The sequence below is a fragment of the Amblyomma americanum genome, chromosome 1 (genome assembly GCF_052857255.1).
Source record: "Amblyomma americanum isolate KBUSLIRL-KWMA chromosome 1, ASM5285725v1, whole genome shotgun sequence".
In the NCBI taxonomy this organism is placed as follows: Eukaryota; Metazoa; Arthropoda; class Arachnida; order Ixodida; family Ixodidae; genus Amblyomma; species Amblyomma americanum.
In genome coordinates this window covers 231,387,225-231,402,123 of record NC_135497.1, presented here as the reverse complement: position 1 = coordinate 231,402,123, position 14,899 = coordinate 231,387,225, and the positions used below count along the sequence as shown (strand labels likewise).

The 14,899-nt window shown below is 48.2% G+C and overlaps 1 protein-coding gene across 1 annotated transcript; it reads left to right on the top strand.

The window, feature by feature from the left end:
* The first annotated feature begins 12,401 nt into the window (after nt 1–12,401).
* On the top strand, nt 12,402–14,160 carry LOC144116081 (uncharacterized). The gene is made up of 2 exons (XM_077650743.1): nt 12,402–13,042; nt 13,578–14,160. The coding sequence occupies exons 1-2, from the start codon at nt 12,429–12,431 to the stop codon at nt 14,158–14,160; spliced, it is 1,197 nt and encodes a 398-aa protein (XP_077506869.1). The 5' UTR covers nt 12,402–12,428.
* Nucleotides 14,161–14,899: the final 739 nt, after the last annotated feature.

The window sequence follows — 14,899 nt, the reverse complement described above, 5'->3', positions numbered from 1 at the left end:
TTTTCCAAAATAGTCACGTGGTTGCCGGACGCCTGGCCCTGCACGAACTGAAAACATGCAATTTACTTGCCACCACATAATCCGGGCGACACGACACTCAAAGAAAGTGTGGCGCGCTGTCTCTTGCGCTCCACACTGCGGACACTGGGCGTTGGGCACTAGGCCCCATGATGCGAGGCGTTCTCGAGTGGGGAGTACGCCTATCTCCTCCTCCACTCAAAATCACGGACCTCTGGAGAGAGGAGACTTCTATACCACGTGCGCCACTTCCGTTCCGCGGTGCGCCGTTGGTCGTCCGTGCCAAGGCGTGTGCATGCGACCATTTCGCCCAGCTGAGACGCGGGCGTCTCGCTCAGGTCGACTTGTGGTAAGTCAGAATCGACAGACTGCTAAAAGCCTGCTGCCGCTCTATAGAAGGGCAGAGGCCTCTCTGCTTGCGGGCCCATATGGCGTTCAGGGGTGAAGAAGCGCCGCACCGAACTCATCCAATAAAACATGAGCGATCGCCCGAGCTATGCGTCGCTCTGCACCAGCGAGGTCACGAGTTTGGCTCTGAGCGCGCGCCACCGTGGCCACACAGGGCAGCCCGCGTCCTCCCCTAGAAGGCGGCAGCTGGCAAAGGCGTCGGGTGATCTGCGCCGTGCCGCCGTGCCACCGTCCCAGGCGAAGGTGCCCACAAGGGACAGAAGCCGATCCCGGTGCGGCGCGGCATCACTGCTGCGCGCGCCACATAGTGCGCAAAGGAGCATGCGCGGGCCTTTACCACGGCTATCTTTGCCTCCATGGAGAGGCCGAACTGCACCGATGTCGCTAGCGCACACGTCGTGCGCGCGACAACTTCATCCCATGCCCGGGACGACACACCGTTCTGCTCGAAAGGATCCCCAGCATCCGGACCCCGTCCACGAAAGGAATGGGCACCGGTAGGGATCACTGAAGGCTCGAAAACGAGGGGCCCGGCTTTTGCCGTCGTCGAGCTCGAGGCCAGGCAGCGCCGCGTAAGTGTTAAACACGGCCAGGAAGCCCTCAATACTCCGGGTGTATCGAACTGAAATGGAAATATCGTCATCATAGGCCGAGACGATGATCGCTTCCTGTCCTGTCAATGAAAAAACGCGGATGCGTTCGTTGGAGGCCACGCTGAGCAGCAGAAGGTCCAAAGACAGGACGAACAACGCTGGATAGAGAGGGCATCCCTGGCGCACGCCCCGTGTCACCTGAAAGGGAGCGGTGACCGACCCGTTCGCCAAGAGTTCGGTCGTAAAGCCCGAGTTCGACAAGGCAATACACTCAATGAAGTTGCCAGGCAGCCCAAAACACTGCAGAACGAAGAACAGGTTGCGATGCTCTACCCTGTCAAAGGCCTTAGCTTGGTCTGGGGATACAAAAACGCCGCTAGTCCCTTTCGCGTGTGCTTAAGCGAACACATCGCGCGTGAGCGTGAGTGCCGCAAAGATCGATCTGCCAGGCACAGCGCAAGCCTGGAAGGGACGAGGTTTGGCAAAAGAAGACGGAAGCGACCGACCAGGAGCGAGGCGACTAGTTTGTAGTCAGTATTAAGCAGGGTTATCGGCCGCCCCGCCGCCGGGCATGACGACGTCATTCTCTACTTTGGCACCAGCACGATACGGCCTGCACTGAAACACGGTGGCTTTGCTCCCCCCTCGAGGAAGGCGTTCACCAAGCGTGTGAGGAAGTCGCCGAGCACACCAAAAAAGGTGAAATAAAATTCGCATACTAGACCATCTGGTCCCTGTGCGGAGACGCGATTCATGTCGCTTAGACGGCATAGACCTCTTCCCGTGTGGCACGAGCGCAGAGCCGATTCCGCGTCGTCGGGAGGGTGGCGCAAAAGGCGTCTATAGCACCGTCAGACCCCTCTCACTCGAACAGGCCTTGCGACGCAAAGAGATGGGCAAAATGCATGGCCAGGATTTTGGTTCATGCGCCGCTAGGTCACAAAGCCGCCACCACGCGCCGTATGAAGTTGAGCGCCTCCTCCATCTTTTACATTCTCCCTCCCTTGTTTGGGAGAGAGAGACGCCGATAAGCTTCGCGCACTGTCCACTTCGTGTGTCTTCTCCTCACGCCCAGTTTCTCGGGGAGGGGGAGCGGCTTTGCAGTTCTGATTCTTTTTACTTTCGCACCCAGCGTGTTCAAGGGAGACAGACTGGTGGCTCACCAACTCATTTCCTTGGCTGGGTTGCAAGAAAAGGAAAAAAAGTCGGGTCGCGGCTGATTCGGCGTACCCGCGCCGTCTTTGTCGGACGTTGAGCGATCATCTGTCAAAAAAGATGCCAGCCCGTCACTGTCTGGAAGACGTTGAAGCGTTAAGTGCCCAATCCAAGGGCCCTTCCTGGGTGTACGCGTCCAGCTTCGGCGCTCTTAGCCTACGCCGGAACGGGCGTCGAAAAGGGGCATGCATCTCCTTGTTCCTGGCACTGGCTCGCTTCCCCTTTCGAGCCGAGGGAGAGAATTTCAAGCCGTGAAGAGAAGGAGTTGAGGGGGGGGGGGGGGCGATGAAAGGACAACTTAAACAGCGAAAAAAAACTTCGGGGAACCTGAAAGAGCTTCAAGGTGGTGGTGGTGGTGGTAGTGGTTTATTTAAAATAACATAAAAGGAAGGTAAAAGATTTTTGCAAGCCCCGGCATCTGCCATCACGTGCGGCGGCACCTAAAGAGCTTCAAGCCACGAAGAAAAGAGTCACCGAGATCCTCGCGATCCTCCCATTGTTATAAACCTGACCCCTCTTCCGACACGTACGTGAGCACCCGTGCGCTGACGCCGCTATCTAGCACGGACAGACATCGGCGCCTCGCAGAGGCCCGCTGGCGTCTTCTGCAGGGCGCATGCGCAGACCGGCTTTGGCGTACGCCAAGAGCGCCGACGCTGAGCGCGTACCCCAAGGAAGGGCGCTTGGAGCTGGTGCTTTAGCTGTGTGGTTGACATGAATGAGATTAAAGTGAGGGCACACCATTGAAATACAAATTTGACATCTTACATTTTTAATTGACGTAATCAATCAATCACCAATTAGATATACTCATGATGTTGCCAGTCAATCGCAAAATGGGTTGCAAAATCTATTTACTATGGGGGCTGCCATCTTGAATTCCTCGTACTTAGAAAATTTCCCAAGAAATCGAGAAACGCGATGAGTGAGAGCTAACGCTCTTAAATCTACTGCAAGTATGCACGTCACACAAGAAATGGTTCGCTTCTCGACTTTTTTTACGGCTACATAAAAGCTTTTGTGGGTTAGAAAGACGAGTCTGACTTTATCGTTAATCACTCGTACGCTTTCACTGCACGACCCCTGCGAACCAGAGAACGAAGCGATGAAAGATGACTTCGATATAGGTAACTTCTACCAACAAGCGCTTATCATAGCGCGGTTTGCCACGGCTGTGGCTCAGCGGTATGAAGCGTACGGAAACAAAGAATGCCCATTTTTGGCCGCGTCGGTCACAATCCCTCTCCGCGCTCTTGGTTGCAAAGTTTACTTTTTTTTAGTACCGTCAAACGCATTTCGGAAGGTTTCGCTTCAGTCTGCTGAATGTGGGAGGTAGATGATTTTCTGCGCTAAAACTGTATTCGGAAGCTCAATACGGTCATTGTTAAAAAAATAATGAAATATCGGGACGCTGTAAGACTAGGACGCTTTTTTCGAAAAATTTGCGAGGCAGAGAGCTCCGCGACGCGTCGCCGCTCAGCTGGAGGTACATAAAGCAAAAAAGGGATGTTGGGTGTCGCTCACTGCTAAAGCTAAATATCATCAACGAGGGGCAAGCACTGCTAAGCGAAAGGGCCTGTCAAAGCAGCGACGGTGATCCTTCTGTTGAATTGGCAAAAGTTGATTTCGGCGCCGCTACACTAACTGTATAGATGCGGGCATGGTTATCTAAAATATTTAGCGTGTTCGATTGACAGAATCCGGCTTAAATTGGGCTTCCCGCCCACCGCAAACACCACCAGGGACGCGGCTTTCCTCCGACGCCGACACCTCGAGGATACACGACCATTTCGATCCGGCATTAGGTCATATCCTCATAAAAAAGAGACATTTTATGCTTGATGAATCGGTTATCTTCAAGAAAGACATGCTTCTGTGCACGGCGACACAGTTCCTAGTTTTGTTCGCCAGGAAGCTGCTCTGTTACACACCTGCACGTGAAAATGAGTCAACCTGTGTACACACACGTGACGTGTCCAATCCTTTCCTTTAATTTTTTTTTAATACGCCGAATTTTCTTGCATAAATCCTAACGTAACAAGATAAGTCTGTATCCTTGTTCGACCATTGCTGAGAGCGGTTCCGAGTGCACATGTGCTTTCAGGAAGACCTTCCACCGGTATAAACAACGCGACGTCAAGGGACTGCAACTGAAGGTGCAAAAGTGCTTTCCCCACGGAGCCGGTTAGGAAACACTCCTCCACCACCTCTGTTCTCCCGTTTAAAGGGGCCTCGTTATGCATTGCAGCCTTTCTTCTTTTGCTATGCAGAATTCACAGAGCAAGAATTCCAGCAATCTCGAGGGTACGTTGTCCACACGTCCCAACGCTTCCTGCCTCCACAAGAAGTCAGCTCGGGGACGCAGTCAGCGCAGGGGAACAAAGCGATGGGGTCGCACCTCTCGGCCATGTTAGCGTGGTTTTATAAGTTGTTAACACTTCTCTCAGCATAGTTCCATGCACATGCTTGTGCGCCCCAGCCAACCATTCTTATTTTCTTATAATGAAAAAAAGATAGGAAAATTTCCTCCCTTGTACCGATGCAGACACCCTAGCTGCGCCTTCGAAGCTGATTTCCAGGGAGATGTTTATGATCACCGAAAAATTTTCTTTGTGAGTTCACTAAACTAGCCCAGACAACCACGTAAGGCTTAGGTCCAAGTTTTAAATCTGTGGCTTGAACCCCAGCCGAACTCTTCCTGAATTAACACTTGTCCTCGAAGAGTTCTAGAACACGTGCTAGATTTTTATCTTCGCGTGCTGTAGCTTCGTCACCGTAGAGAGACATGCTTCAGTGAAGACTGTATACAACACACAAGCAAGGCCAACATTTTTATTGACAGACTGCCGTATGGACCTCAGGCTTTTCCATAAACACATAGGGGTCAGGGACGATTAACAAATAACAATAGTTCAGCAGATACGCATCAACATAAACACAAGCTCTCGGTTAAAATTATGCACAGATGAGAAGGCCCCTAACCGCCACAGATAAGTGCGCTTAAGAGGTGAAAATACAACATTAATACAAAAATAAATTGCTACAAACGATAAACGACGCAACCGAGGCATGCTCCTTGCAAACGCCAGGGAGAATGCCCGACGCGACAAGAAAAGAAAAGGTTGGTGATAAAGTAGGAGCCTCAAGGCAGGACCGTGCCAGAAAACTAGGAGAAAGGCTCAGTAACACTAACAAAAGATAAAACAAATACCACGCCCATATAATGTACAAAATAGAACCGAAGCAGAAAACATGAGAAGAGTAAAGCGTTATTGGTTACATGTCTTTCAGGTCAGTGCTTACGGTTTAGTATGTGCTTAGATTCCTACTGAATCTGAAAAGCGAAAACCGGTTTCCTTTTACTGGTTTACTTTCCAGTACCCACCAGCCATCGAAACGGTTCCTATGAATTATTTCAATATTTTTGAATGGTTTGTTTGCTGCTGCTAACTGGAGATATAGATCTTCACCGGGGGCCTACCACCCGCTCCATGTCTTCACTCTAACAGATGAAATCATTTCATCTGCAACTATCAATTTTAGTCGGCTCTTGATCAAACGGATGTCACATCTCGGTACCAGTTTTCTTTGACTCTCTGAGTCATAGCAATCCTGCAAGAAACTGAAATATGCTGAAACCTGTAATATTTTGTCTTCCCTTTTTCCGCCGAACACATTCTGATTGGCACGGCTCAGAGGCAACCGCGTCGTAATGAACTACGCTCCTTAGTAGCTAAATTGTAGAACTTTAAAATAAAAAGATGTTATGGCTACATCAGCTGTTTGTTTCGATTACATCATACGTGACGACAAGTTATTCGTGAATCGATAAACTCGAAAAAAAACTAGTTAACTTCGCTTGCAGTCAACCACAGGTGCCTCATTTTCAGCCTCGTTACAACTAGATTTTATCAGCAAGGAATGCACCATATATTATCGCCCATAAGGAGCAGGGAATTAAGGTACTTTGTTACAAATGCATGCTCAGTCAGTTTGAGCTGTCCTTTGGGCTGTCTAAATTTATTCCGTGGGCATGTATAAGTGCAAAAGCACTAATCCGGAGGTTCAGAGCCTAGAAAGACCATCTCTTGCTGATATTTGTCCACCCCGTCCCAAGCATAGAAAAAATGGAAAAGAAAGGAAGTAAAAAATATCCAAGAATGGGAGTAGAGTCCACGGAGACGTGAACAAAGGCCGGTGCGCAAGACTACGTGGATATCGATCACCGCTTTTTTTTCATCATGGCACTTACTGCACGGGGTTATGCATGTATTGAAAGGGGCTATATACAGATTATTTACTACGCACTCAGCTAGTGGCTGCACAGCACTAGTTTGATAAAAGGCAACAAAACTAAAAGGGTGGCAAAGATAGACACGGCTTCAAGAGCTGAAACCAGTCCGGTAGAAAGTCTGTTCTGTCATAAACGTCTTAAGTTGTAGCCTGTGATGCTACAACTGGGGCTATCGCCACAGCCGAACACGCCTCGTATTAAACTCCACCGCACTTTTGCTCTGTACATTGCAGAGCGTCGTCTTCGCCAACTTCTATCCGCTCCGTACCGCGGCACTGCCCGCTCATTGTCGTCTTCTGCGTAGCACAAATCCTTGCTTTCGCAATGATGGGGATGTAAACAATCTCTGCAGATTTTATGCGTTGCATATTGGAATCACTCAGTTCAGCCCTTGGGCGCGGCCGGGCAGCCACCAAACCACGTGACGTGACGTCACGACAGCCGGAGGAAAAGCTGGGCCCCAACTGGCGCGGTCGCGCGCGGCCGCAGCCACCACCTGACTCCCGCTCCTCCCGCTAGGGGCGCTGCGCTATGATTGACGTCACGGCATATGTATAAAAGAGCTGCGCTCTTTCGCCGGGACAGTCTCACCAGTCTCCCCTGATGAGAGAGCCGAGTCGGCTTTGAAACGTTGGGCTAAAATTAAAATTTTCGTTGGAGATGTGCAGTTTATTATAAGTCTTCAAACCCAACCAGACAGGCAAATCTGTCCAAATGTTTAGTTTTCAATGGCAATGTAGCGTTTGATCCTTCCACAAATTTTATGAGGAGGCCGCGCTGCAACAACAGCCCCCCCGCCTCCGGACAAAATTTATGGCTGCGCCACAGCTCGAGGATATACTACCTACCGAGGATCCAATGTCAACGACCTTGAGGAGTCATTGCCAATACATTAGGAATACTAAACAATTATAAAGGCAGCTGGATGCGGTAACCACCACCGCACAAATCCTTAAACAAATAAGAGGCTGTCACATGAAGACAACTACAAACGGGGTCATATCCAAACCTAAACACACTAAGCGAAATCCACCCCACAATTTACGAAAACAAGTGTCCGTGGAGCCATGAAAAACCTACACTATACCACATAGCATGAGCATGTCAAAAAGTCGACGTTGTTCCAATTATAACAAACCCAAGTGCGGAGAAATGGGAGGGTATGCTCTCCAGTAACTGCCGCGATCACCAGATCGGTCTGATACTGCGAGCTCATCTGACGGCAGCATCCAGCGGAGCCCTGGAGTAGGGGCAACCGTTCGTTGCGGTGATGGATTCATCTGAACCGCATAAAAGCACTTTCGCTAGAGGTCAATAAAATTATCCTATCGTATCCTATCCTATCCCATCCTATCCCATCCTATGACATGACCTCAATGACCTTTTCAACGGCCTTTCACGATCGTTGGTGCTACCACTGCGCGGCGGAACCAACCATGCTGAGGTTGCGCATGGTTCCGCTACATTTTGCAGTGATAGCACATTACCCTAGCACTTCGAGCCTTCAGCGTGGCAACCCCTGAGCTGCGTGGCCGCCCTTGAGCTCCGTGGCGGCGCCGCGGCTTTCACGTGATTTGTCACGTGGTTGGTCACACGGTTGGTCCCGTGGTTGGTCACGAGGTTCGGAGCAGCTGCCGGTGGCGCGGCGTGCCAGCGAAAAGAGGGGGAGAGTGGAGAGGGGGAGAGAGTGAATCCACGTCCAGGGATGAAGATGAAGGAACGCCCAGAGAAACGAAGCGGCGAAAGACTGACTTCGCAATTCGACTGGGCTAGTTCCATTCACCCAGATGTAGCTATCGCGTCACTCCAGGTTTAACCAGAGCTAAACCGCAGCCATTTTTTGTTGTTGCCTAACCTATAGGCAGGGCTCAAAATCGGGGGTACTTGTGGCGTCTCAGTGCTAGAATGTAGCGACTGCGTGAGCCTGAACCATTAGCCCATTTTTATTCTACTCGTGAGTGGCGGTCGGAACATTTCTTCTCTATGGTTTCGAAAATTTCACTGTGATTTTTAGTAAGAATTATTAAGAGGCTTTCTAATACATTTTGACTGCACTCTAAGAAAAAAGGGTGTGAGAAAGTGGTAAAAAGGACTTTTACCCCATTTAGAGGACCCTAGGAATAACTTTGCACCCGTTAAAAGCACGCTGCTGATGACTTACCCCCTTTTAGAAAACTTACACCCTACTTACGCTCTCTACCACTGTTGATAACTGCGCGTCCTTTCTTGCCCCCAAAACAGCGGGGTGATTATACTTTGCTCGCATGCCGCGATGGGGCGCTCGTGGAGAATTTTGTGTGACGTGCCTCGATGCGCGTGCCGACTTCATAGAGGGACGGGAAAGAATTTATATAATGGTCGATTTCTCTTGTGTGTCGCAAATGTATCAAGTAAAAATATTAAGCTTAGCAGTCTACGCTCAAAACGGAATTCAAATGCTTACATCTTTTTTCCATATAGACTGTTTCTAGTACGACTAAAAACATTCCATGCTTTAATTTGACATGATGCGGCGGTCAGCTCCAACGCTCACGTTCTATGCGCATTTAATCTGTGTCCGTTTCAAGCAGTGCATATTTCCTCCTCACGCTCAGTTGCACGTAATGGCAAGATCGGCGGGCCCTGATTTAGTGTCATGATTAAACTTGCACCATAAGCTCACTCTCGTCTGTAGGACATTCGTGCTTTACATAATACCTCATTTTATGTTACGAGTGATAACGCAAATGCAATTTGCCCTTGAAAGCCTTGCTGTTAACTATAGTGTACTAGAATAGTGTACTAGAATTCTAGTTCACTATACTGTTAACAGGGCTGCTGGGGGTGAGCGCAAGGTAATCTTTTACAAAGGAGCAGAAATAGGGAAATGCTGAGTGGCGCATACACAGATGAACCTACTGATTTGTGGGAAGGAGTCTTGGGTCCTCTGACGCTTTCTCCTTCTCCCTGGCAATGGAATTTTTTGTTTATTTCTCAATTAAATTTGAAAATGACTTTTGAATGCTATACGCCAAGAGAAAAACAGAAAGCAGAAAACATGCTTGTCATAAATAATTATGGTGTAATCAATAAAAGAGTGCTCAAACTTTGTTAAAGCTCACATTTCTCATGCACACTCGCAAATTCCTGTAGCAAGGGCTGGGCAGGAAAGGGGAAAAGGAAGGCGCCTTTGGCCACGTGTCACTGCAGCAATTACTCCAAAAAGTTTTTTTTCGCGCGTCCGCTTCTCCAGATTTTTAATACGCTTGGTGCTGCTTCATTCTTTCGGCGAAGTTCCTGGTCTCGCCAATGTACGACGCCGAGCGCTATTGTGCTCCAGCGCAGAAAGCTCTTGAATCATCATTCAGACGCGAGGCAATGTTAACACTCCCTAGGAATACTTGTCCCCTCTTACATACAGGGTCTACGTTCAGTGACCCGGTGGATGACTAACCGAAGGCGGGATAGAGCAGCGGACGCGCAGCTCGGGAGCCACGCTAACCCCTCACCGTGCTGTCCTTGCTGTCTATGCACAGCGCTGACTTCCTGCTCACAGGAGTACACTCAAGGGTTTGAAGTTATCCCGCATTAGAAGTTTTTCGACTGATTTGCTAATGCGAGCGCAAGTGAGCGTGAATCCTAGACACACGTGTGAACACTGCAAGAGCGTTGTGAAACTTATTTTTTATTAAGTATGCTTTTTGACTGAGCAAATTTCACTACGTTCAAGCCAGCGCACAAATTTGTGTCCCACATCTTGTGGACCATCTCTACATGCACATTTTATCGATTATATATGTGTGTGTGTGTCTAAGGCTTCGTAAATATGAGTAAACTAGTACCTGTATTTTTAGTATACATTGGCTTGATTTGCTCTCCTGTGACAACTACAAGCTTACATTTGCTTGATTTTGATATCTGGCGCATTGTCTTGGCCGTTACTTAATAATAACGCTTAGAAGATCTTTCAAAGTATGGATGGTTTATGGTTTGTGAGGGTTTAGCATCCCAAAGCGACTCAGGCTGTGAAGGATGCCGTAGTGAAGTGCTCCGGAAATTGTGACCACCTGGGGATCTTTAACGTCCGCTGACAGCGCACAGTACACGGGCTTCTGGAATTTCGCATCCACACAAATTCGACCGCCGCGGCCGGGATCGAACCCGCGTCTTTCGGGTCAACAGCTGAGCGCCATAACGAGTGAGCCACCACGGCGGCTTTAAAGTATAGAAGATATGACGATACGTACCAGAGTTGTACGTAACGCATTACATGTAATTGATTACTTGTACTCAGCTGCACTTTCTTGCAATTTTGTGATTAATTTGTTACTTTTTTTCAAACGGCAAAGTTCCAGGCAGTTCAATTACTTTTTCTGTAGTTGATTACAGGTAATCAGTTCCTTTTTTCCAAAAAAAAAAAGCTGGAGCCAAAGGTACTGCTTTCCTGACGGCAAGCAGTTTTCTTTGTGACCGAGCGACAACAGACCGGTTGCCGAGAAGCATCGCGCACGATCATGTCCGCACCACAACCGGGTCCACGCCGTCTTCTATGGGAGTTCTCCTCCCGAGAGGTATCACGTGACCGCTCTGTAGCCCCCCCCCCCCCCCCCCCCTGTCTTGTAAGATGGCGCCGCAGCTTACCTCTCATTACACCCAAAATCGACGCACGGTGTTCTAAAAGTGATCAGTGCGGCCGCTAATCGCTTCGCGAGTAACGTAGGAACGTTTTTGACCGCAGCTTCGAAAAACAATCGCCCTCGGAAATTAACAGCGTAGAACAAATCTTTCAAAACTAAACATTTTGACAGATTTGTCTGTCTGGGTGGGTTTGAAGACTTGTAATAAACTGTACATCTCCAAACAAAAGTTTTAATTTTTGGTTGGAACATTCCGAGGACTCCGACCATAAAATCAACTTCGAAGAAACCCGCATCCTGGGAACCGAAACAAATTACCACAAAAGGCTCCTTCTGGAATCCTGGCATTTTCAAACCACCCGGAACAACATCAACCGCACAAAAGGAAACCTGCCCCCAGTATATGCCCAGGGACTTCGCTCTTCAACTCAACAAAAAAAAGTCGCCATTGACCGCCTCCCCACAGTGCGACAACGTGACTAACAGCCTTAACGCCCTCTCTCCTTCCACCATGCCTTTCGCACCACCGCTGTCATTCCTTTGACCCCCTCCTCCCCTCTATACTTAAAAGACACTAGCTACAGCCCTCAGTCACCCCTGATGAAGGAGCCGAGTCAGCCTGGAAACGTTGGGTTAAAATTAAAATTTTTGGTTGGAGATGTGCAGTTTATTAAAAGAACAAATCATCAAGCAAGCTGCTGCAGTTCACTGCAGTCTGAGTAAATTTGTGTCATGGAACTATAAATGTTGTGAGGAAAGTAACGGAAGAGTAATACCCCTGTCACACGGGCACTCTAAAGGCACTTTGAACTAATGCTCCTTTACGATCCCAAAGGAGCACTACTTCAAGGGAGTTCGTCCGTGCTACACGGTCGCGGAACGACCTTCGCAAGAAGTTTTTAGCGCCCTCATCGGCGAAAAGCGTTATTAAAATTGCAAACCTCACTGCACATGTAAATACAGAAATGTCACATTTTTTTTAGTAAATTAGTTTTATAACCGTATTATGTTAAATCAACGCAATTTTAACTGCAATAATGACATGATTTTCCAAGTACAGAGCATAACATCACAGTGCTGGCCACACTGAGCCCTACTCGCTCAGTCTGGCCAGGCTCGTTCCAAGGCGGATTTGTTCGTTCTTCGGTTGTTCCCTTTGGTTCTTTTGCCCCTGCGATCGCTGTTTTTGTGGTCCCGTTTTTCTGGTGTGCCTTGTGTTCGGCGGTCTCCATCAAAATGAGTGACAATCCACGCGACGAGAGAAAATTTGAAATTGCGCTTGCAATGAGTGTGGTTTTGTCGTCGTCCGTGGACCTTGCGCTATCAAGGCGAAAGGTGCGTGAAATACGGCGGCGTCTCTTGGCGAATAACGCCTTGCTTATAGCACTGGCCTCGTCTCGGCGCACAGTGCGGCGGCAAGTGTGGGCATACCCCCGTAACGAACGGTGGTTTGAAGACACGCTGCCTGGTTTAGGTAGCCGACACTTCCGGCAATCTTTTCGCGTGTCGGAGACAAGTTTTCGCTATCTTGTCGATGTTTGCCGACCAGCAATGGAGCGACAAATCACAAACATGCGTGAGCCCATCCCCGTAGAGAAACGCGTCGCAGTCGCTTCGTACAAGCTCTGCTCGTGCGCAGAGGACAGAGCCGTCGCTGACGTCTTTGGCATTGGGCGGTCAACAGTCAACGAGCTCTACAGAGAATTCTGTGAGACTGTCGTAACTACGCTGGAACACGAGTGGGTGAAAATGCCCACTGCCGTCGACATGCGTGCTCACATAAGAGAATTTGAAGCTATGTGTGGGTTCCCGCAAGCCGTTGGAGCGCTGGACGGATGTCACATCGCAGTGTCGCCACCGAAGGAGCATGCCAGTGACTATTATAATTACAAAGGATGGTAAGTAGTCAACGAGTTCTGGTATTATTGAAAGGACCATGCAGGAGACGTCCACTATATTTGCATGTACTGTGCGGCTTGACACCAGCACAATTAACTTGTAGCAGTCATACAATGGAGACGCCGAGTTTTTATTTCTCACATACTACGTTCATTGCCACTTGTAAAAAAAAAACTCATAGCAGTTGTAAATAAAATGTCCATCTTTTCATAGTTACATATATTGTGCTCTTCGTCTGTAAAACAATATATAGCCATTGTAAATGCGAGTTTTCTAAGCGTATGTGTTGAGGTAATTGTTTTATGGTCAAGATAGGATAGAACAAACGTATGAGCTACTGATGTGGAAGCATATGAAACAAAGGCAGGAATGCATCTTGTGACATTAGCAAGCAATTTGAAGCACTTCATGTGCGCATCGTGTTACTTCTTTTTATAATATTCCTCCTTCGTTGCTGTCCTCATGAGAGTACATATTTGATGACTCTTTCTGAATGCAGTTTGTTGTATGGTCATGAAATATTGTGCTTTGCAGGTACAGTGTCATTCTACTGGCCCTTGTTGACCACAAGTACCATTTCCGGTTCGTGAATGCTGGTTCACCGGGGCGGTGCCATGACTCATATGTATACCAGAACTCCATGTTGGCCAGGATGGTTGAGTCACCGATATTCAGTGCGCCAACTGCCACCATCAACAGAGTGATTGTGCCACCCTTGATCCTGTGTGATCAAGCATTTCCACTGACACCAAACTTAGTGAAGCCATTTAGAAGCCTGGATACTTGCGATGGGCACAGGAGCTACAACTACCACCTGTCCAAGTGCAGAAGGATTGTGGAAAACGCATTTGGGAGGCTTAAAGCAAGGTTCAGGCTCATTTCAAAAAGAATGGATGCCAACGTCAAGAATGTGGCGCAAATAATAAGGGCGTGTTGCGTGCTCCACAATATTTGTGAACATTTTAATGACTCTGTGGCACAGCAGTGGTTGCACGAGGTAGAAATTGACGACGCTGTGCATGTGCAGCCTGCACATTCCTCTGATGTTGTAACTGCAAATGGTGCAGATGTTAGGGAAGCACTTGTCGAGTACTACCGGCAGTTTGAACAACACTAGAAATATTTCTCTTGGTACACATGTCTGCGGAAAGAATGTGTCATTCTTTGTGTTGTTTGAATAATGTAGTCTTCAACAGATTTTTATCCTATGCCCATTTGCCCCCACAGTGGCCTTATGCCTTCATCTCATAATAAGGGGTTTTCAATTAATCTCTCTGCCTAGTGCCTAATAATAGACCTACTGATGGAGAGTTGGGCTAAACAACATGCACGTTTAGTATTACTGTTCCATGTTCATTTGTACCACAGCTTTTTTAACTCATTTGTACTCAGTGTCTGCTTAACATAGGCTGTGAAGAGCAGAGGCTGGGCAACACAAGTTTGTTCTAAAGCATGTTGCTGGTGCTGTGGGCCATGATTTTGTAATTTTTCCTTTGTCGTGGCACATTGCGGTGCTTTGTGAATAGCTGCCGATTCAGGCTGCAAATCCATGTGTACTGCACATTGAGGTCCAATTTGTACTTTGTCTACAGTGTCATTAGAGTCCTAGAATATGTACTACACGACTTGAATACTGTTAATGGAAACAAAGACTATATGCACCTGACTATAACACCTAGCATTCTTCAAGAACGGGAATAATGACAAACTACGTAGCAGATATTGCAGTTTTTTCATGCATCACGTGGCCTAAACACAAGCTGCACATCGCAGCCATTGTTAGGTTGATGAAACCGAAACAGTGTCAAGAAGAAATTGAATTATAAATGATTTAGCAGTTGTAGGCAAATACCACT

Bases quoted from the DNA above. Each gene is read 5' to 3' on its own strand.
- LOC144116081 (XM_077650743.1), top strand. From the start codon at position 12,429: ATGAGTGTGGTTTTGTCGTCGTCCGTGGACCTTGCGCTATCAAGGCGA. The intron at 13,043-13,577 runs GTAAGTAGTCAA...TGTGCTTTGCAG, and splicing joins TATTATAATTACAAAGGATG to GTACAGTGTCATTCTACTGG.